We start from the raw sequence: 22,624 nt of genomic DNA, 5'->3' as shown, positions 1-22,624 counted from the left end.
TCTCGTTTGTATGGCTTGTATGAAAGTCGCACCTCTTGCAATGCAGCACAGTGCTGTCAGCATAGATAATCATCTTGCCCCCTGGAAGGGGGACTTGAGCATGCGATCATCTGACTCTGAGCACGAGTGAACCAAGCTGAGGAGAATTCCAGCTCTAGACTCAAGACCTGATGGTGTTTCCTATTGGATCAGGTTTTTTTCAAATGGCGGGGGGTGGGGGTCAGTTATGAAGTCGGATCTCTAACAACTTGGCTGAATTTTCCTTCTTTATCAGCTTTAATTGTATGGCGAGTGAGGAGATGGGATATTTCGTCTAGGGACTGGGAATGAAGATGGGGGAGAGCAGGGGAAGAAACCCTTGTCCACACTCATCTAGCCTTGTGAGAGTATGCGCCTTGGTGATGAATGTTTGCATTAGTGAGGGAGATATGTTTGACTAGAGGAAACCAGAAGTTTGAAACCCAGTACATCATCTCTGCTGTGTACACATTGCTATTAGATGTTTGCAACTCTGAAAATTCTGCATGGGTTCTATATCACAGGAAAAGTGATTAGAAACCAGCGATTGAATTTGAGGTTTTTGGGATGACACCAATTTAATTAATCTGGCCATAACCATTTGACTCCTTTTAAGATATTTTCTTGGAATTGCTATGCGCACTGCATTGATGAGACAGTTCAGAGTAGCTTTGTTCCATTTCTCATTTCCTTTCCTTAGCCTGATGTGTACTGTGAAAAGTATCAGTAGATCCACCTGCCATTCGGAGTGTAAAGGACTTTAGCACGATGGCAGAGGGAGCAAGGGTGTTCTTTTTTGAAGAGTAGTGACTGCAGTTTTGAAAGGGAGGGGAGAGTGGGTGGTGGTGGGAGGAGCAGTACCTGAGGAGAGGGAGCCGCTTCCAATAGCAGCTAGCACGGGCACCAGGGAAGGAAGATAGTGGGAATGGTGTCGAAACAGCAGGAGGTATGGGCCTCTTGGGGACGGCATGAGGGGAGATGAGAGAGAAATTAGAGATTCAAGTTGAAGGCTTGGGCAGGGGGAAGCTAAGCATGGTGAGCGAGGGGAAAGGAGGGACAGGGAAATGGGTCCAAGGTCCAAGTAAATTGAACTGTAGACTCCCACTCCTGTTTAGTAACGTTAAGCCATGTTGCATACATTACATGCGCTGATAACCATAGAAACAGCAGAATATCACATGAATTGCGATAGCAACGAGTGGCTATTAGTGAATATGGAGTGATGCAGGCGTTATTTTGGATAGAAACTCCAATTTAGTTTCTCACCTACACTGCCACCATTCCATCCTCCTCACAGAGAGAATCCCACCAATAAGGATGCTTTGGATATGCCTGAGGATGTAAAGGAAAGTTTGTCTACCTCTCCTGGCTTCCTGCATTCCCTGCTCCAACAACCCTCATCCCATCTTTCTCCAAGCCCCTTCCCCTTAAAGACAAAGGTTGTGACTGGCTGGAGGTCAGGGAATTATTAATCAGATTTTTTTTTGCATTGTGTCCAGGATTTGGGAATGGTGAAGAGCCTTCTAGATTTAGGTCATTTATATTCTTCGTTGTGATCTTGATAGTTTTGGAAATTAGATTTTACTCTCCGAAATGGGATCAAAAGTCCTTTGTTCAAAGGTGCCCTGAGTTTCTTATTCCTTTAGTTAAATGATGTAAATGTTTTTACAGGTGTCCTGTAACGGTCATGCACTTCAATGTGTTAATCCTGCAAGGTGATGGCCAGTGCTGGGAGTGAAACTATTTCTGGGTGGTGCATACCCGACATCAATGTGCAGAATAATCCAGTACATAGTCTCCATTGACTGCTCAGATTACTGATGTTAACTAGCATGGCTCACAGTGAATAATGGACACTTTGAGGCTGCCTGGTGTCTGTGGGATTATATCCCAGCAGAGACCCAATGCCTTATGCAGAGGGGGATGTATCACAGATAAAAATTAAAGTTTTAATTTTGTAGCTCTAGCTGTGTTTTGGCCATGATTTCTGAAGAACACTTAAGATGCTGAGTAGCTGCTATTTTCATGCTATCCTCCTGTTACTGAGTGTGATTGGTACAAGGTACAATTTTGTGATGTGCGCTTTTGTTCCTAGAAAGATGATGTGAAAATTTCCTGTTGGTTTTGATGAACTTTGACTTCATCCAGACTGTGGGTGGTGAAAGGGGAAGTAGCATTGTAAGATTATCACGTTCATGAGGGGAACAATGGCAAGAGGGTGTGATCTGATGAGAAATGTACACTTATTTAAGGGAATCTGATAAACGTATGTTTACTTAGGCATTCTGTTGTGACTTTTTTTTTTGTCCTGCAGACTTGAAAAAGAATATACTACAATCAAAAATAAAGAAATGGAGGAACAGATTGAAATAAAAGTAAGTTTTTCAAGTGGTGTACGTCAAATGTCTATTTTAATTATGGGTACTTTTTTAAAATTCTTTTCTGGGATGTGGCTGTCATTGGCTAGGCCACCATTTGTTGCCCATCCATAATTGCCCTTGAGAAGGTGGTGGTGAGCTGCCTTCTTGAGCCGCTGCAGTCCATGTGGTGTAGGTACACCCACAGTGCTATTAGTGAGAGAGTTCCAAGATTTTGACCCAGCGACAGTGAAGGAACGGATATATTTCCAAGTCAGGATGGTGAGTGGCTTGGAGGGGAACTTCTAGGCGGTGGTGTTCCCATGTGCCTGCTGCCCTTGTCCTTCTAGATGGTAGCTTGGTTGGGTTTAGGAGGTGCTGCCTAAGAAACCTTGGTGAATTTCTGCTGTGCATCTTGTAGATGGTACACACTGCTGCTACTGTGCGTCAGTGATGGAGGGAGTGAATGTTTGTGGAAGGGATGCCAATCAAGTGGGTTATTTTGTCCTGTGCTTTGTTTCTGTGTCAGGCAGTCTAAGCTGCTTCATACATTATTTGGAAGACAGTGTGTGCAATTGTATTAGAAAGTGCGTGAGGTTAATTTTCTTCTGATTAACCTGCTTGTTGTATTTTTTAAAAAAAACATAACCCATGTAATTACTAGAAATCCAGTCAGATAATTAAGTGTTTCCTCAAAAATAATTATATGGTTAGAATATATGTTGATTAAGATTTACAGTGAATATAATTTGTGCTTGACATTAAAGTACATTTACTTGGGAGGGATGAGTTTACCTCTTCTCTTTCCCAATGTGACAAATTGACATTTGAGCACTGGACATCCTTTTGGGTTCAGTGTCACTGGTCTTCCTGTAAGTGGACCCTCACGTGCCCTACAATGAGCAGTTTACCTTTTACTGCCCAGCATCTTGATATACTATAGCATGACTCACGGAGTCTTTATTGGATGCCATAATTTCATACTTGTTTCCACAGGTGCTTCTCCAGTTTCTGAACCACGGTCTATTTTGCATTTTAATGAGATGAGGCTGAATGGAAATGAATAAACTGGTTTATTTTATAACTGTTGAGCAAACCAGTAGAGTAACATATCTAAATCTCACTGTATTTCACCTTAATTCAGTTGCTACGCTGTCCCTGTTAGCAGGCTAAACATTTATTTCGTTAGCCTTTCCTCTGATCATGAAGGGCTCTATCTTAAAGATTACCTCCCTAGATACGTTTTTACCCCTCTGTAAACTTCATGACCATGTTTTCCCCTGTTCTTTGTTTCTGAGAAGCTAAGCACTTCATTCTGTCCTCCTCCCTGATTGGGAATTTTGCAGTTGAATTAACCCTGTTGAACTCAGAAAAGAAATCCTGCCAGTGTAATTGTCCAATCCTGTGCCTAAGCTGATCTAACAAATTATAAATGCCTTAGCCTGATGTGTGCAAGAAATACCATCCTGGCATAATACGCAAGAGAAATCATTGGAATGTCTGACTGGACTGCTGTTGTTTTAGGTAGAAATGGTATGCTAGAGGCACCAATTAACAAACTACTTCTAAGCTTAAAACACATCTCCCCCACCCCCCATCCTCAACCTTTAGCTGCTTTTTTGGGTTAACATTGTTAATCATGGTTGAGCTCTGTAGTCACATGGCCAAACAGTCCATAAATGTTAATACACTCTAGTTTCTCCTTGTGTGTTACACACACTGTCTAGCTCTTTTGCACAGTTCTTTATAAAACTACCACCCGGAGGTGTTAAGTTGCTTTTAGCTGTTTCCTCTGTCTCCGATTGACCTTTTCAGTTGAATCAATTGTGACCTGGCAACCTAAGAATCATAATGAGACTTGCAAATAGAGAGTGCCTTTCAGAACCTCCGATTTCCAGCCTCTGCAGTAGTTTTGAAGAGCAAGGTTCTACAGAAAGCAGCGAGATTAATGACCAGGTCATCTGTTCCAGTGAACTAAAAATAGAAAATGCTGGAAAATCTCAGAAGGCCTGGCAGCATCTCTGGAGAGAGAAACAGAATTAATGTTTCAAGTCCAATATGACTGTTCTTTGGAAATGGAGAGAGGTAGAAATGTGATGGATTTTAAGCTGTTGAAAAAGGCGGGGAGGGGCAGGTGGAGCAGGGATAGGTGAGAAGGCGGAAGAGATTAAATGACAGACATGTCATGGAACACGAGACAAAGGGAGCGGTAATGATAGTATTAAAGTCTAAAGCTTTGGTCCAGAGTAAGTGTTAATAGAATAAAGCTTGGCGTTACCTGAAAGTAAAACAGCAGAACGTGTAAATAGCAGAGAAAGGGTCAGTGCTATCTGAAAGCAGAAACGTGACTTGAAACATTAACTCTGTTTCTCACTCCACAGATGCTGCCAGACCTGCTGAGATTTTCCAGCACTTCCTGTTTTTATTTTAGATTTCCAGCATCCGTGGTGTTTTGCTTTTATATCTGTTTTAGTGATGCTGATTGAGGGATGAGTATTGATCCAGATGCTGGAGAGGTAGAGCTGGGTGTTATCAACCTACGTGTGAAAACTAGCGATAGGTCCTTGTGGAGCTGCCAGAGGGTAAGGATGCAGGAAGAAAAGCCATTCCGGGTAACTCCCGGGCTACAACTGGATTGATGAGAATGGAACGAGGCGAGTGCAGTCCCACCCAGCTGGATGGCGGAAGTGCATGGATGGGTCGTCAAGTAGCTACCGCCCACTGTCAAGACAGACACACACAGGAAGGACGGTTACTTGGGTATGAAGCTTCAGGCCAACAACTGTTGTCAGAAAGACTTGCTGCTGCAGGGTAGAAAATTACACAGCAGTGTTATCGCCCTGCTGTGAAGGGATTGCTCCAAATCCTAAACACAATGTTTAGGATGGTGTGAAAGCATTGAAAATTAAATGCAGGATACAAAACTGTTTTTAGTTTACGGTCCCAGTCAACAGTAGTTAAAGGGGAGCTGTACAACCCTTAGTTTCTCCAGTGCAATCAGAATGGGCCCAGTCTCTCATCTCAACAAAACTGCAACTCCAACTTGCATTCAGTAATGAGTTTAAAACAGGCCCTTAATGCAGACTGTTTGCCTGGATTTAGTTATATGCTAAACCAAAATTGATCACATGATTTAGAAGAAAATATTGCAATAAAGAAATCACCACTTTCCGAGAGGTAGCCCCCTTTACCCTAGCTGACAGCAGTAATATGAGACTGCACGAGTACTCGACCACACTGAAGACTGACCCTACTGATACAAAGCTGCCTTCTACTTTCTATTAGTTTTTATAAATATACCTTTATCAGCAGCATGTGGCAGGAAGGCACAAGTGACCTTTAAAGAGAAAAAAGCAAAATACTGCAGATGCTGGAAACCAGAAATTAAAGCACAAAATGCTGAAAATATGCAGTAGATCAGGCAACACCTGTGGAGGGAAACAAGAGTTAAAGTTCAGATTGATGTTCTGATGAAATGCCATCGACCTGAAACATCAACTCTGTTTCTCTCTCCACACATGCTGCCTGACTTGCTGAGCATTTCCAGCATTTTGGTCTTTACTTATGGCCTTTAAGGAAATTGCATGAGCTCTGCTTGATGACTTCTCCAAAGATCAAGTTGGGAGATTGCCAAAGCGTGGGTGTGGGTTAGTTTCCCATAGTGGACTTGTATTGCTAAAACCAGTCTCAGTGGCTGTCCTGCCCAGCAGCTGCAAGCTCAGTACATCTTGTAGATCAATCTTGTGGTGAGTGAGTATTACTTGAGTGCCCCCATAATGAGGTAATAGTGGAGCTTCAATGACTCTCTGTTAGACCCCAATTGGACCATAGTCACTTTTACAGAAAAGGGTACAGTATGATGCTGTAGCAGGACCTGTGGACCAGACCTGCTGACCCACCAACCTGGAGCTTAAATGAGACTCTATCTTATATTTGATGATCCAAATAAGGCAAAAAATGGGCCATTTCTAGCAAGGTGAGCAAATACATCTTTTTTTCACTCTGGACAAACCATTTTGTATTTCGACTGAAGTCCTGCCACAGGAAAATGACACTTGATTCATTCAGATCAGCAAGTGTTCCCAGTCATAATTAGTTATTAACTGTATAAATTAAAGTTAAGGATGTACAGATGGAGGGTGTTCAGTCGATGATTACATATAAAGAGATACTTACTGACACTGGTGATGGGCTGTAGAGTTAGGAGCTATACTTTTGTAATGTTTCACTTGGTGTAGAAATCTAAAACTGAGTGAAGATTGACTTCTGGGTGTCTCCTTCACCAGCTGGATGTCAGGAGTTTAACTTGGGAGCGGAGAATGGTTGCCTAAAGGTGAAGGTTGGGAACTAACATTTTTTTAAAGACAGAAGATTACAATCTGAAACAAAAACAGAAAATGGTGGAAATATTCAGCAACTCTTGCTGCATCTGTGGAAAGAGAAACGGAGTTAATGTTTCATGTCAATCAATAACCTTCATCACTGAGTAGCTTTTGTGAAGAATAGCTGAAAGCAAAGTGTAAATTGTCAAGGTGTGATTACCCTCCAATGTTCTCGGAGTCTGAATCTTATGACCAGTGGAAGAATGAAGTGAATGTGTTATGTCTCTACCAAGGAGGCAACAATGACATTGCCGTTGTTGCTTCCTAACATTTGAAATCAAAGTATTTTGTGAGCTGGATGCCCGTTAGTTGGATACTGAAGAAGGTTTGGCTCTTCTATTAGGTCTCATAGATAAAATTTACCAGGAAGTTGATCTATTGGATGAGGCATTGTCAAAGTTCGATTGATTTTGAAGGATGGGCATTCCATGGAGGAATATGTCATGGACTATTGTGAGAACGGATGTTATTTTTAAAAAAATATTTTTGTGGAATATTGTGTTTTGTAAAGGAGGCTGAGAGAGAGAGTGTGGGTGTGTGTTATGTTTTAATTAAGCTGGGCAAGAGATTGATAGGAGTCAGGTTGTCTTGGGAATGGGGTTTAAAACATGTACAGGATAGAGGTGTTAAGTTTGAGGTACAAGTAAATAGGTTAGATATAAAATTTGCATTTTTAGATAAGTTGAGAATTTGTTTGAATATCAAAGGAGAATCAGAGGTGTAAAGAAACATGTTTGCATCTTGCTGGTGTTCCACAGATAAATAGTAGTGAGGATATTATATTTTATTGACCTGAAAGCAAAGACAAGGTAGAGACAAAAGATTTTCTATTTGGAAGGATTTGAGCTTCATAGAGGTGTGAGAACAATGAAACCAGCGATGAAAGGGAAAAAAGTTATTTTAGAGTTATTGTGGAGAGCTTAGTTGGAAATGTTGAGCTATAGCTGGTACTCTAGGCTGGGAGAAATGCTGTTTGAACCAGCCATCCAGCCAAGCCAGAAGGGTCTTGGGCTGCCACGAACAGTTTTATTCTGAAGTGGATTCCTCTGAAAAGTGGAAGAGGGTACAGGCCATGTGGTATGCCTTTATTGAAGCTACAGCAGTTTGCTTTGTGTGACATTACTGGAGTTCTTTAATGGGGTGTTGCCTGGAGGTGTTTACTTGTGGGTCCGACTAAGTAGAGTGTCTTTTTGGGGAGTGTTTTGTAAGACTATAACCTTCATTGTGTAACTATAATCTTGTGTGCTTAAGTTTTCTTTTATTCTTAATAAAACTTTTAATTTTTAAAATCCCAGAAGTGTTTCTGGACCGCTTACTGCTGAGATCGGTATGTCATCATCTTGTTTTCAGAATACGATAAAAAGGTATGGCCCATAAGCCAAGTTTCCCTCTGGGAATTGGTCTGCTCAGCAGTTAACAGCGGCTGTGGTAACAACAAATTGGGGGTTCTTTGTGGGATTACTAAAATTCCTTGATTGGGTTGGAATTTGTGAATCTAAGGGATACAAGCACAAGAAGAGCACTGAACTCATGAGCTGTGTGTTGAGGGTTTTAAAGTGATTACCCTGCAAAGTGGCTTTGGAGATTGTTACGACTTTTCTGGGAGTGGAAAATGTAACTATGGAGTATTTGAAATCTGACTAAAGCTCAGCTGAGAGAATTAGCGGAGAAAGTGCAGGCAGAGATAAGAGCAGAATATTTGTTGACAAGGCTGACATGGTTAAAGTACTTACCAAGCATTTAAAGTTGGAGGAAGGGATTCCTGAAACTCATATGTCACAGCTGGAGGTAGTAAGATTTCAGAAAGAAATAGAGAAAGACAAAAGCTTGCATTGGAAGAAAGAGAAAAAGAGGGAAATGAAGAAAAAAGCCTAGAGTTAAAAAGAAAAGAGAAGGAAAAAGAAAAGGATAAATTACAAGAACTAGAAATATTAAAAAAAAACCTTTAATGGGAAAAGGAGGAGCAGTAGAAGAAAAGATTACAAGAGATAGAAATACGAAAGCTTGGACTTCAGGGAGAGAAGTTGGCAATTGAGAAAAGCAAGAGGGAAAGAGATTGAGAGCTTCAGAGAGAGAAAGAAGCCAGACAGTACAAATTATCTAAAGTGAACCTTAGAATAAAGGAAGAAAGGAGAGATAATGATTCAGGTGGTGACTTAGATTCCTTTTGGGGAATTTAATTCAGCTAAAAACCTTCGGTTGATACCTAAATTTAGAAGATGGAATTGAAAGATATTTTCCCTCATTTGAAAAGATAGCTATGAAATTGAATTGGCCAAGAACTGCTTGGGCTAATATGTTAGACTGCTGCTTCAGGTGCAGCAATGAGTGTGTTTGCAAGCTTTATCAGAGGAGCAGTCTGCAGGTTACAAGCTCGTTAAGGAGGCAATATTAAATGCTTGTCAGCTTGTCCCTGAACCTTATCAGTTGAAGTTTAGAACTCTTAAGGAAAAGATTTAATCAGACTAATATGGAGTTTGTAAGAGGAAGAGAAATGACCTAGGATCAATGGTTCAGGGCATTAAAATTAGATAAGATTTTTGAAAATGCAAGAGAGGTTATGATTATAGAAGAATTTAGAAATAACATTCCAGTAAACATTAAAACATATTTAGGTGAAAGACAAAGCAAAAAGGTGAGAGAAGCTGCTCTTTTAGCCAATATATATGACATTTCACACAAACAGTTAAGTTTAAGAAAAGGGTCATATGGAAATCAGCAGGGAAGTTGGAGATTTTGAAAACTTAGTGATGGTAAAAATCTTAGTAATAAGAATCAAGCTGAAGGATACCAGCCTATTAAAGTAGAGTTGAAGAACAGAAGCTGCTATGTTACCCATTGTAATAAGGCTGGACACACAAGATCATGTTGTTGGAGGTTAAATGGGAAACTGACTGCAGTAGTTGGAACTCAAAAGTCCTGGAAGTAAGAGCACTGTGGGCTTGGAGATCCAGAGATAAGATAAACCAGTGGTTCTTATACAGGTGGAGCAGGAAGAATCAGATAAACCAGTGGTTTTTATACAGGTGGAGCAGGAAGAATCAGTAGTAGCTAGAGAAGTAGGAATGTGTTCACAACTTTTCCAAGGGAGTTCTGAAGGGCAGGTTTCAGGGACATTTAAAGGTTTTATATGTGAAGGGACAGTGTATCCATGTGTACAGGGAAGAGCAGGAAAGGATGTCAGAATTTTAAGGGACACTGGGGCTAGCCAGCCAGTCCTTAAATGTTATGGGATAGTACTATATTTTGTCCAGAAGGGCTATTGCAGGACATAATATTAAGGGAATGCATGGTAAAGTCAAACCTATTTCACTGTATAAGGTAAATTTAAAAAGTGATTTGAAAACAGAAGAGGTGATTGTTGGGGTAGTAGAGAAGTTGCCCATCGCAGGGGTTAAATTTATTCTAGGTAATGATGTAGCTGGATCACAGATTTTGACTATGCCTTCTGTAGTAGAGCAGCCTGTTGAGACACAATCAACAGAGGTGTTATAGAAAGAGCATCCTGGATTGCTTCCAGATTGTATGGTGGCGAGGTCACAAACGCACACTTTTAAAACCGGAAGAAGAGGAACCTAAAAGAAGGGTATGGTACTGAAATTCAGTTGGCTGGATCAACCTTTGAAAAGATTATGAAGGAGGAGAAGATTAAAGAGGATGAGGTTGAGGTGTTTAGTTCAGTGAAGCTAGTGGAGTTTCAGCAGAAGGTTTCAGGTATGAAGCAATTATATCAAACAGCTTATTCTGAAACAGAAGCAGAATACATTCCAGAGTGTTATTGTATTAAGAACAATGTGTTAATGAAGAACTGGAGACCACCTCGTGTTCCAGCTGATGAAAAGTGGGTGATAGTGCACTAAGTAGTGATAACAAATGGATACTAGAATGAAATTTTGAGTGGTGCATAAAATTCCAATGCTGGACATTTGGGAATTAGGAAAACTCAAGCCAGGATACAAAAATATTTTTATTGGCTTGGACTATATAAAGATATAGTCAAATCCTGTCAAACATGTCAGGTGATAGGCAAACCTCAGACAACGATTAAGCCTGTACCTTTAATTCCACTTCCAGCATTTGGGGAACCTTTTAACAATGTCCTAACTGATTGTTTAGGACCCCTCACTAAGACTAAAAGTGGAAATCAGTACCTACAACCATGAATGTGTCCGCAAAAGTTCCAGAAGCAATACCTTTTAAGGTAAATTACAGCAAAGGCGATTGTAGAGGAGTTAACCAAATTCTTTACAAGGTATGGATTACCAAAAGAAATACAGTCAGATCAGGGATCAAATTTCATGTCACAGCTGTTTAAAGAAGTAATGAGCAGCCTAAGAATAAAGCAATTTAGGTCATCAGCCTACCACCCTGAATCACAAGGTGCATTCAAAAGGTGGCATCAGACTTTAAAGACTATGATTAGAGCGTATAGACAAGACTATCCACATGATTGGGATCGAGGGATTCTATTCTTGTTGTTTGCTATTAGGGGTACCCCTATTGAATTGACAGGGTTCAGTCCTTTCAAGTTAATTAATGGCCATGAAGTAAGGGGACCACTTAAACTGATTAGGGAGGAATTAGTGAGTCAAAGTTCTGAAACGATTCTGATGAAATTCAGAGAGAGATTAAGTAAGGTGTGTGAACTGGCTAGAAAACATTTAAAGATATCTCAATCTCAACAAGTGATGAAGGCAAAGGCAGACAGAAGGGCAAAGGCCCATAGTTTTGTGGCTGGAGATAGTGTTAGTATTGTTGCCAGTGTCAGGTGAACCATTGAAGGCAACCTTTAGTGGACCTTACCAGATCGAAAAGAGACTGAGTGAGGTAAACTACGTGGTAAATACCCCAGATATAAGGAAGAGTCAGTGTACCATGTAAATATGCTCAAAAAATATTTTGACGGAGAGAATAAACAGGAGCTGGCACTGGTAGTTGTAAGTAAGGAAACAGAGTTAGAAATTAAGGATTCTGAAATTGATCTTCCCCTGATTAAATTGGACAATGACCTAGCTCTAATGTTTACCTTCCAGAAAAGTGTTGGAGTGATTTTAAAAGAGCTATTGTAGTCACACAAAGCAATTTGTGGAAATAAACTGGGGAAAACAGATTTAGCTGTACATGATGTTGATGTAGGGAATTCTGAGTCAATTAAGCAACACCCACATAGATTAAATCCAGTAAAATAAGCTCGTGTGTGGAAAGAAATTGAATTTATGCTTCAAACTGACATCATAGAGCCCAGTCCCAGTAATTGGTGTTCACCCATTGTAATGGTGCCGGATCTAGATGGATCACAAAACTATGTATTAATTACCAAGAAGTGAATGCAGTAACAAAAGCAGATTCATACCCTATTCCACAATTTGAGGATTGTATCGAGAAAGTGGGACAGTCAACATGTATCACAAGAATTGACTTGTTGCGAGGATATTGGCTGGTACCCTTTATCAGAAAGGGCAAAAGAGATATTGACTTTGTGATGCCGGATGGTTTACATGCTCTTTGGTATGAAAAGTGCACCAGCAATATTTCAGAGACTAACAAACAGTGACCGAGGGATTGGGCAATTGTGCTGTGTACATTGATGACTTAATAGTATTCAGTCAAATGTGGAAGGAACATTAACAACATTTAAAGGAACTATTTGATCGACTGCAGGAAGCCAATTTGGTTGTAAATTTGGCTAAAAGTGAATTTGCGAAAGCGCAAGTGACATATTTAATCCACCCTGGACATGGTCAAGTGGCCCCATGAGATGCAAAAGTAAAAGCTGTTGTGGAATTCCCAGTGCCTACAGCAAAATGGGAAGCTTTGAGATTTCTCGGTATCAGTGGATTTTATTGGAAATTTGTGCCGAATTTCAGTATAGTTGCTCCGCTGACTGGATTGTTAAAAAAGAACATAAAATTCCAAAGGACACAGGAGTGCCGGAATGCATTAGACAGCTTGAAAGCTGTAGTAACAACTACACCTGTTCTTTCAGCACCTGATTATACTAAACAGATTAAGTTGGCTATTGATGCCAGTGATGCTGATGTTGGTGCTGTATTGCTACAAGATGATGAACTAGGAATTGAGAAGCTGGTAGGATATTTCTCACAAAAGGTGAATGCACACCAGAAGAAATATTTGACCAAAGAGAAAGGGACTTTAAGTTTGATGTTAGTTTGGCAGCATTTTGAAGTATATGTTGCAAACAGTTCTTCAGATATAGTTTTATATACCGACCACAATCCTTTGAAGCATCTGGAAATGTTTTGGGACAGAAACTCAAGACTGTTTTGGAGTTTATTATTGCAAACGTTCAATTTACAAATTATACATGTGGCTGGATGCAAAAATTTGATTGCAGATGCATTGTCAAGAGTTTAAAATTCAAAAGAACTTGGATGTTGGCGAATAGACTGGAATGAACTCTATTTTTACAAAAGATTTATGTGTATATTTTCTTGGTTAATGCTTGCACAGTATAGTTTAATAGTTTTGTTTGTATAGTTAAATGTAGCAAGGAATAAGAAATGGGTTGAAAATGAAACCATCTTTTTGGAATTACGATGGTTCATTTTTTTGCAAAGGCGAGAAATGTGCGAATGTGTTTTTAAAATATTTTGGGGAATATTGTGTTCTGTAAAGAAGGCTGAGTGTGTGTATATGATTTAATTAAGCTGGGCAAAATATTGATTGGAGTTAGGTTGTCTGGGGGGTATAAAACATGAAAAGGATAGAGGAGTTAAGTTTGAAGTACAAATAAATAGCTTAGATCTAACTTTAGCATTTTTAGATAAGTTGAGAGTTTGCTTGAATATCAAAGGAGTCAGAGGTACAAAGAAACATGTTTACATCTTCCAAGAGTTCCATAGGTATATCCCCATAGTAGTGGGGATATCATATTTTATTGACCCGAAAGCAAAGACAAGATAGAGAGTGGAATAAGGTAGAGATCGTGTGGTTTGCCTTTATTGAGGCTACAGCAGTTTGCCTATTTAACATAAGGGAATATTGCCTGGAGGTGTCTACTTGTGGGCCTGACCAAGTTATAGTGCTTTTTCGGGGAATGTTTTGCAAAACTAACCTTAATTGTGTAACTGTAATCTTGTGTGCTTAAGTTTCCTTTTATTCTTATTAATAAAACCTTTAATTTTTAAAATCCCAAATGTGTTACTGGATCCTTTACTGCTAAGATCAGTATGTCATCATCTTGTTTTCCGAACACGAGAAAAAGGGTCTGGCCCCTAAGCCAAGTTTCCCTCTAGGATTTGGTTTGCGCAGCAATTAACAGTAGCTGTGGTCATAACATTGTAACAGACTGTATAAAAACATGAAAGAAATCCAGTTTGGCGATTTCTCATTCAGTGCACGCATTTAAATTGCTGGACTGTGATAAGGTGTCACATATAGACAGGCTCCTGGTCTTAACTAAATTCAGTTTTCAGCAAGATACTCCCTTTGGAGTAGATGTCTGCTGCCTTGAGAAAATTCCTTTTGTCATTTTCAGCAGCCTTGATGGCAGAAATGGATGGGACATTCCACAGAGTCACAAAGGACAAGAGGACTCAATGATTGCAGCATTTTGAGATCGTCCAGATACTAGACGCAGGCGCCAGTGCAAAGGAAGAGGTATGGACAGAAGGAATTAGGCTAAAAGCGCTTGTAGCAGATCTAGATACCACATCAGGCAACTGGATTGGAGCAGCAATAGTCAGAAAATAAGGCCCAGGAATGCCAGGGGAACAATTAAAAGGTGCTTCAGGTGTGACTCAAAATATTATATGATGCCCAAAATGGAACAGCAGGGTTCTCAGTGATTGCAAACAGAGAATTCATAGGCTGAAGAAGGTAATGATCAATCTGAATGAATTGTACTAGTCATAAGCTTTATTCCAGTGATGAGCATGTTAGCAATGGATTAATTTAACTGTATGAAGTTAGAGTAGTTGCACCTAGACAGAGTATGGAACACATTGGCTAAACTGATATCTAGTTTCATTCAGTATTGTAGATTGACATAAGGTCAGGGAGCATGAAAGTTCTACTTGTTTTAGTTTTGCGGATGACAACACCTTGAGGTCATTAAAAAGAGTGGTAATTCGATGGAAAATAGCTGGAGTAAGCCACTCTGTTAGTACTGATGTAGTCTCCAGTGAGATACCTTTGCTGTTACGTACAAATGAAACTGCTGTTGGGTTCCTCCAACAAGGAACAGAAACCCAACCCTGTATATATTTTAAAAACCCTATCCTTATTACCATTTCTTATATTTAAATTGGACTTTTCTGCTGGACCACGACGATTAAGATGTTAACCGTCTGTCTGGTACTTATCCCCAGCGATCTCCAGGACAAAAGAATTCTATTCTCTGTTTCAGGCATCTTACACCTCATTGTGCTTAAGGAGCTTCTAGCAGACCACCTGGGAATGTATAGGCCAATATCAGCAAGAGCTCCAGGCATGCAATTTGCATTTGATAAGCTAACCTTGCTAGCAGAGTCCGTCGATCTGTTGAGACATTGGCTTCCCAAACATCAAACCACCAACATGAATGGTGCCCCTTTCAACCCATAATGGCTGAAACATTCAGTCCTGAAAACAAAGCCAAATTCAAGATGCTGGATAAACATACTTTGTTGAAGTCACCTTGAAGAAGGAAGGGCACATGACCCAAGACTCTAGCCTTTTGAGCAGTTTAGCATTACCTTCCCGAGCTGTGCAGCCAGCCTGCTGTTTAACATCCAACTGACAGGCTGCACAGAAGCAAGCTTTGTCCAGGTTGGCCCACCAGCTCATCTAACCTGACTCTACTGGAAGATTTTGTACCCTCGCGTACAGTTGAAGCAATCTCTGCGTGCCTACTTCATCTTGCGACATCAACACCACCTGAAAAACACCGGTCTCTAGCCAGCCATCGAATGCCTACATGAAAGACTTCCTCATTAGACCCTGACTTTGGTTTGTGTGAGTTTCAGAGCCCCAGCGTTCTGTTTTTCTGTGGTCCTTGTACTGTAAACTTCCTTTTCTGTATCCCTCTCTTTTCTGAGTGGATGAGGAGTGGGACGTTGAAAGCACTCCCTTTCACGGGTTTTGAATGTGTAAAAATAAACTAACCTTCTGAGTTGATCCGAACTTGAGTTTGCTGTGGGATTTATTATTAAAATTGGAAGGCACAAAAACTGAGGAATTGGGAAAATATGCCACCGCTTAGTCTAAAAAAAAGCTAATTCAAAACATCTGTTTACAGACAGGTGGTAAGAGGGAAACAGTGCTGTTTGAACTAACCCCCTCCTGCCATAACACTGGATATTGAGCATGCTAATTGTTTTTGCTGAGTCAGTGGATCTGCAGTTTACCCAATCAGGGCATCATTGCATCCTCTTAACAAAACCTGATGTTTCTAATCCGAATGTTAGAGAAATATTAATGGCATCAGGGATAAAAATCAAAGAAAAACATCAAATTGTCTTAATCCTGGGCAGACAATTTGTTCATCCTCTTGTCAAAGATTAAAAATCCTGCTAATGATGAGGATGAGGAGTATACAAAACTCGAGATTAGTGTGAAATGTGAAATCTATGAATAGTATCGGAAGATGTTGCCAAATCCTTTTGTAAGCCTTCTGCTGCCATGTGACTTTGCCATGGATGTAAAGGAACCCGACAAAGAAATATTTTCATATAGGCGTGGCAAGGAGAATGTCTTTCTACAATTATACATGGCAAGGACAAAAGGGTGATTGTAGATACAGTGATGGGGACTGGACGGGGTACTGGCTAAGTTTCTGACTGATAATGGAGGGAAGTTTGCTAATAATGGCTTGAGACCTGTGCGGAAACATGAATACTATGGTTATGAATACTGCAGCTGCAAGCCCATTCAGCAGTGAACTCTGTGAAAGGAATCACGCGGTGATAGGTGAAATGCTGCATAAAATCTTAGCAACTAAACTGCAAGTTGACAACAGCACTGGCATAGACGATTCATGCAAAGAATTCACTTCAGAGGGTACGGTTCCTATCAATTGGTCCATGGGAGGAATCCCAAATTACTCTCCGTAATGGGCGGTAGCCCTCCTGCCCTAGACGGGACTACAATTATTCAGTTTTTTTCTGCGTATTTGAATGCTTTACATGGGGAAGAGCTTTCATTGAGCTGAGGTCTCAGAGAAAATTCAAAGAGCTTTAAGACATCATAGAAGACCATCTGAGAAGGACTCCAATTCTGGGGGTATAGTTAATTACAGAAGAGAGGACTGTAAGGAATGGACATTTCATGGTAAGGTAATAGGGAACGATGGTAAGACGTGGACCCCAAGCTATTAAAGTTTACTTCTCACTGTTAATCAGGATTGAATACAAATTCTCAGGTGATGAGGTATTTGTGTGTTTTGCAATGACAGTTCAGAGGAAGAGAATACATTAGATCAGGGTTTGGATGTTGGTAGGCTAAGCGATTGTGTTGTACAGGACACAGCTATCACATCCGAAGGTCAGTTGCCTAAAGTTGGTACTTGATGTATTCCAGAGAGTTCCGGTGAATGGAGGAATGTCACTATGACAGAATGTGCAGGAAAAGCTACTGCAGGTTTAAATATTGGTTAAATGTTCAAGGTGATGGCTAAGAAATGAGGTCCATGGACTGGCAGAATGGGGTAAAAGAATGGAAAGTAAAGCACAGAGAAAGTTTTAGTAGTGGGTCTGAGAGCAACTGTTGTGTTAGAAAACGACCATGTACTGGAGAAAGTATGTCCAACCGTTTGAGGGAATAGCAGTCCCGAAAGACATTGAAGTGCAAGCTTGAACAGATTACACAACAGAATGAGGGTTATAGAACAGTGGAGAGGGGACTAGACACAGAAGTCCTCATGACCATGAAATTTTGGGGGCTGCTGATAAACCTGAGGATAAACTAAGAAACAAAACAAAAGGATTCAGAAGTTTATTCTGAAATACCAGATAATGGACATAAAAAGTTAGGAAATAGAGGCAGGAGTGGGCCATTCAGCCCCTTGAGCCTGCTCCGCCATTCAATAAGATCATGGCCGACCTTCTAACTCAACCCTACCTTCCTGCAATATGCATCCCTCAATTTTAAACATAGTTAAAACAAATAAAGTACTTGGACAAAAACAAAGTACTTTATCTGAATGTTAGAGGTTGGTACCATGGCTGTAGTACCAACCTGGAAACTGCTGTTAATTCTTCAGTCCAACAGCTGGAGCTGAGAATGTGCAATGTTCTTATTTGGTCTTATTTTCAAGTTTACTGCAATCCAGGACCATATGAAAAATGGAGTAACTTTGTTAAAGTTTCAAACAGTTTTACATTCAACAGCTCAGCCTTTGCTAATAAATTGCATCATCCCTCCCTCCTGGGGCCTGGCTTAAACAGGTTGTCCCATTGCAATATCCTCAGTGCTGGTTGCTTTAGGTGAACATCTTTCAATAGCATTCTAAAATTGGCTTCTTACACATACTTGATTTCACTCTCACCGCCGCTGGTAGACGAGCCTTCAACCACCGAGGCTCCGAAGCTCGGGAATTCCCTTTTCAAACCTCTCCGCCTCTCCTCCCTCAAGTCATCCCTTAAAATCCAGCACTCTGACCAAGCCCTCAGTCACCTGCCCCGGCATCTCCCCACGTGGCTCAATGTCAAACCCTGTCCAATTCTCCTATGAAATGCTTTGGGCATTTTTTCGACAAAGCTGCTATGTTAAGTACTAAGGTGCAGAACGTGAGTACCTCTGTCGCACGTTGATCTAACACACTGTGTCTTAATGATGCTGCAACACTGTGAGAATGCCTCTGGTTTAAAATACTGACAAGCAGAGATGTTATTACAGGAAAAAAAAGATGAGTGATTCTTGAGGGAGCTGTCAAAGAGAGGGAATGGTTTGATCAGGGTGCAAGCACATCTGCCACGAGTGGAGTTACTGAAGTTGTTTCTAGCTCTTTGTGCAGTTTCATCAAATCAGGTTCTTTTTTATTTAAACATTATTGGCTTGTGCTGGTTCCTTCAACACAAGTTGGTGTTCCATTTCAATATAACTTTGGGAGAATGTATCAGTGAACAAGAATGTGTATCTGTCAGAAGCCAGAAGGGAGAGGAGAATGGAAAAGCTGGAACGAACCAAGAAATTGAACTGTCTCTTTGTAAAGTGGATTTTAAAGATCCTGTTACACTGCTCTTCTCTTCAATGTAAATATTCCAATCATACAGCAGGATTGGGTAAACAATAATGTGGGCTCTTAATTGAAGATGAGACTTTATACAGATATTAACTGGCAGACTCCATTTATATGCCTGGCCTTGACTGCTTGCAGACTGACTGCAAGTCATGACACTAATCCTGTCGATGTGGGAGTGATTGACCGTAGTTTAAGACACGCTCCCTTAAAGGCGCATGCCTTCGTTACTGTTAAGAGATTTTTTTGACTTTTAACTTTCACGGTGGATAAAGGGGAACCTGCAGATGTGGTGCTGTTGGACTTCCATACAGCATTTGATGTGGTACCTCATCAAAATTACTACACAAGATAGGAGCACATGGTGTAGGGGTAACATATTAGCGTGGATAAAGGACTGATTGGCTACCAGGAAGCAGATAGTAGGGATAAATCGGTCGGTCTTGGGATGGCAAGCTGTAACTAATGGAGTGCCACAGGGATCAGTGCTGAGTCCTTAACTATTTACAATGAATACCAATGATTTGGATGAAGGAACCAAATTTATGGTAGCTAAATTTGCTGATGAGACCTAGATAGGTAGGTAAGTAAGTTGTCAGCAAGGAGATATAGATAGTTTAGGTGAGCGGGTAAAGATTTGACAGATGGAGTATAACTTGTTCGTTTTGGCAGAAAGAATAGGAAAGCAGTATACAATTTAAAAGGGAGAAAGATTGTAGAACTCGTTAATACAAAAGGGATCTAGGTGTCGTGGTGCGTGAATCACATAAAGTTGGTATGCAGATACAGCAAGTGATTAGGAAGGCAAATGGAATGTTGGTGTTTATTGTAAGAGGAATGGAATATAAGACAGTCAGTCTTGTCACTTTGGATTGATATGGAAAAGATCCTTGCAGATGGGACGTGTAAGACTAAAGCGAGAAGCTAATTGCTCGGGGTTTTGAAGAGCGACTGGGAGGCATAGATGTTAGAGTCGAGTCTCCCATAGGGGGAAAAGTAATCCTGAAAGTATTTTTAGCTCTTTTGGCTACACATTTGTGGGAGCGTAGATCAGTTGACGTAAGAGCTACATTTCTGCCGGGTGAGAAATTTCTGAGGAAAGTGTTTCTGAAACTGCCTAAAGAGGCCAGCAATGCAGAAGGGAAACTTTGGAAACTAAACGCATGTTTATGGTGATGTCTCGAGGGTGTTGTATTTTTTGGTGAGATGTGTCTTTCTGAGAGTATTCAAGAAAAAGCAAATCCCGCAATGTTTTATTGCTATCAAAAGCAAGCAGTCAGGCAGCTTCATGATGCACGTTGATGATTTCTCATGGGGTGGTGCTGTGGAATTTGAGAATTGTGTTATTAAAGTGAAATTTAAGATTAGAAATCAGGGGCTTTTAAATATATTGGTTTAGACATTAAGCAAGATAGGTCTGGAGTAACTTTGAATCAGCAATCCCATTTAGAGAGTATTACTCCTATGAAGTCAATTTTGCTAAGTCCTTACAGAAACATGATGTCATATCTAAAGAAGAGATAGAGCAGTTGCAAAGCTTGATTGGGCAGTTGAATTGGTTATGTAGTCCGACAAAACCAGATAGTAGTTTTGATGTATTGGACTAAGTACTGTGATGAAACAGCCTGAAATCGAGGATGTTTTAAGGGCAAATAAAACATTAACATGCATACTTAAGTTTCCATCCTTGGGTGACCCAAAAAAGCTAGTTGTTTTTAGTAATGCATCTCCTGTCAATCTTGCTGATGGGTATTCAAGTGCAACTGGTTTCATGGTATTTTTGGTGGCTGAAAATGAGAAATGTTGCTCTCTAGCCTGGGAAGCTAAAAGAAAAATTAAAAATGGTTGTTAGGATTGCTTTAGGTGCAGAAATACTGGCTCTTGTGGAAGTAGTGAATATGGGATTCTATTTGTCAAATATTTTGGGGGAAATTCTATACAAGGGGTGCACTGAAAATAGTTTGTCCAATGAATGTTACAGAGGTAGCCTAAAAGGAAAATGTAATTTCTACAAAAGTGTCAGTGAATTAAGATTAAGGATGGACCTCGCTAGCGTGAAACAAATGTTAGAGAGGAAGATAATCTCCACAAGATCAAATGGGTTGATACAAGTCGTCAGTTATCTGATTGTTTCATGAAAGGTGGTCTCCTTCACCAGCTGCTGTCAGAAGTTTACCATTAGTCACAGCATAGAAAGGACCATCAACCATATATGTATGGCAATTGAGGGCTCAAATGTTTGCAGCAGATGGGCAATATACCAACTGTAGTTTAGAATATATCCATTCCACAAATTAAAAAAAACTGTCCACGCAGTCAATTATAAAAAGGAATTTCCACCGAGAGCCAACCAGGAAGTGAAAATCACTAAAATCAGATCACTTTTTAAACATTTTACGTAGAGCAGAATAAAGATGAGGATGTTTACATGAAGGTAAAAACTGAAAAACTAAAACAAAAGTTAAGAAATTTAGCTTTAAGAACAGTCTATAACTAAGCTCACTTGTGACATTCAGCAACGTGCCACAAACATTAAATCACTTTTTCACAGCCAGATTGTTGTTGAACAATAAGATCGCCCTTAAAAATCCAGTTACCCTGAGTGAACAAGGTGAACGGGGTTTCTGACAGCGATATTCGCCTGAAGGAAAAGGGGAGCCTTTATTGCTACAGTAAATGATTCCAATGATTGATGGCTCAATGGGTGGGGCCACAATGCAGCTTGTGACGGAGCAATGACAGACAGACTGCAACTTCAGGATATCAGTGTTAATCTGTGCTTACGCTAAACCCTACAGTTCAGAGGCCTAATGGGAATGAATCCTGACCGTTCGCTGTCAAAACACCCTGTAGAGTTCGGCCCACTGTCTTTTTCCCTAGCTATTAGAACCCACACCTTTACCTGGGATGGTGAGGGTTTCAGCAGTGGATGAGCTGAGGCAGACCAGGAGTCAGGAGATGTAATGAAGGTGAAAATACGTGGTCTCAGAGATGGCACTGACATGGTTAGAATCTCACCTCTGAGTCAGATATGACACCAAATTTGCGAACAGTCTGGTTTGGCTTCAGTTGACGGGGAGAGAGATGGAGTCAGTGGCGAGGGAATGGAGTTGGTAGTGGGGACTGAAGACAATAGCTTCACTGTCACAGTTTAATTTGAAGCTAAAGAGTGCAGTCTCGTATAGTTAAGAGGAAAATTTAGGACTGAGGTCAGGAAGTTTGTCACAGGCTAACTCTCACGTGAGATGAAACACCCAGAAAAAACAGTGGAGATGAGAACCCTGGAATCTTTGACGAACCCCTCATTCTGATGAAGGGACTGTAAAGATCTTGCGAATGGATGAACCAAATTGTTTTCCTCCTCCAGATTGAATCTTGCATCCTGTTAAATATTTACTGTGTAAATCAAGCCTTTAGAGAAAATGGAAATGCTTTGCGATTTGTATGTCAATTTGACTGCTGGTGCCATCCAATTAGAAACATAATGAAGCTTAATGCAGATTTGTGACCATTCAAGTTGGGATCTGATTTCTGATTTGCTGAGGAATGGCCTTTTTGGGTCTCGGTTTCTGTACACTAATTTAATGTCAGCAGCTTTGCTGATCTTTGCAGCTGATCTTGATATTTCCTGATTTTCTTTAGCATTGCGGAGTGAATTACAAAAGAAGCACATTTCACTCATCAGAGCA

At 40.4% G+C, this 22,624-nt stretch overlaps 1 protein-coding gene across 6 annotated transcripts in view; it reads left to right on the top strand.

Moving 5' to 3' along the window:
* The window catches only part of LOC121271280 (EVI5-like protein), a 410,054-nt gene that overhangs the window by 219,040 nt on the left and 168,390 nt on the right, over positions 1-22,624 (top strand). For all 6 annotated transcript variants that reach the window (XM_041177135.1, XM_041177134.1, XM_041177131.1 and 3 more), the window contains one exon: positions 2,333-2,393. In XM_041177135.1, the coding sequence (XP_041033069.1) occupies positions 2,333-2,393 (61 nt within the window). The remainder of the gene's footprint in view (positions 1-2,332; positions 2,394-22,624) is intronic.

Source organism: Carcharodon carcharias, chromosome 30, assembly GCF_017639515.1.
Source record: "Carcharodon carcharias isolate sCarCar2 chromosome 30, sCarCar2.pri, whole genome shotgun sequence".
NCBI lineage: Eukaryota > Metazoa > Chordata > Chondrichthyes > Lamniformes > Lamnidae > Carcharodon > Carcharodon carcharias.
Note: the sequence above shows the minus strand (reverse complement) of the source record. Positions and strands in the feature narration are given on the sequence as shown.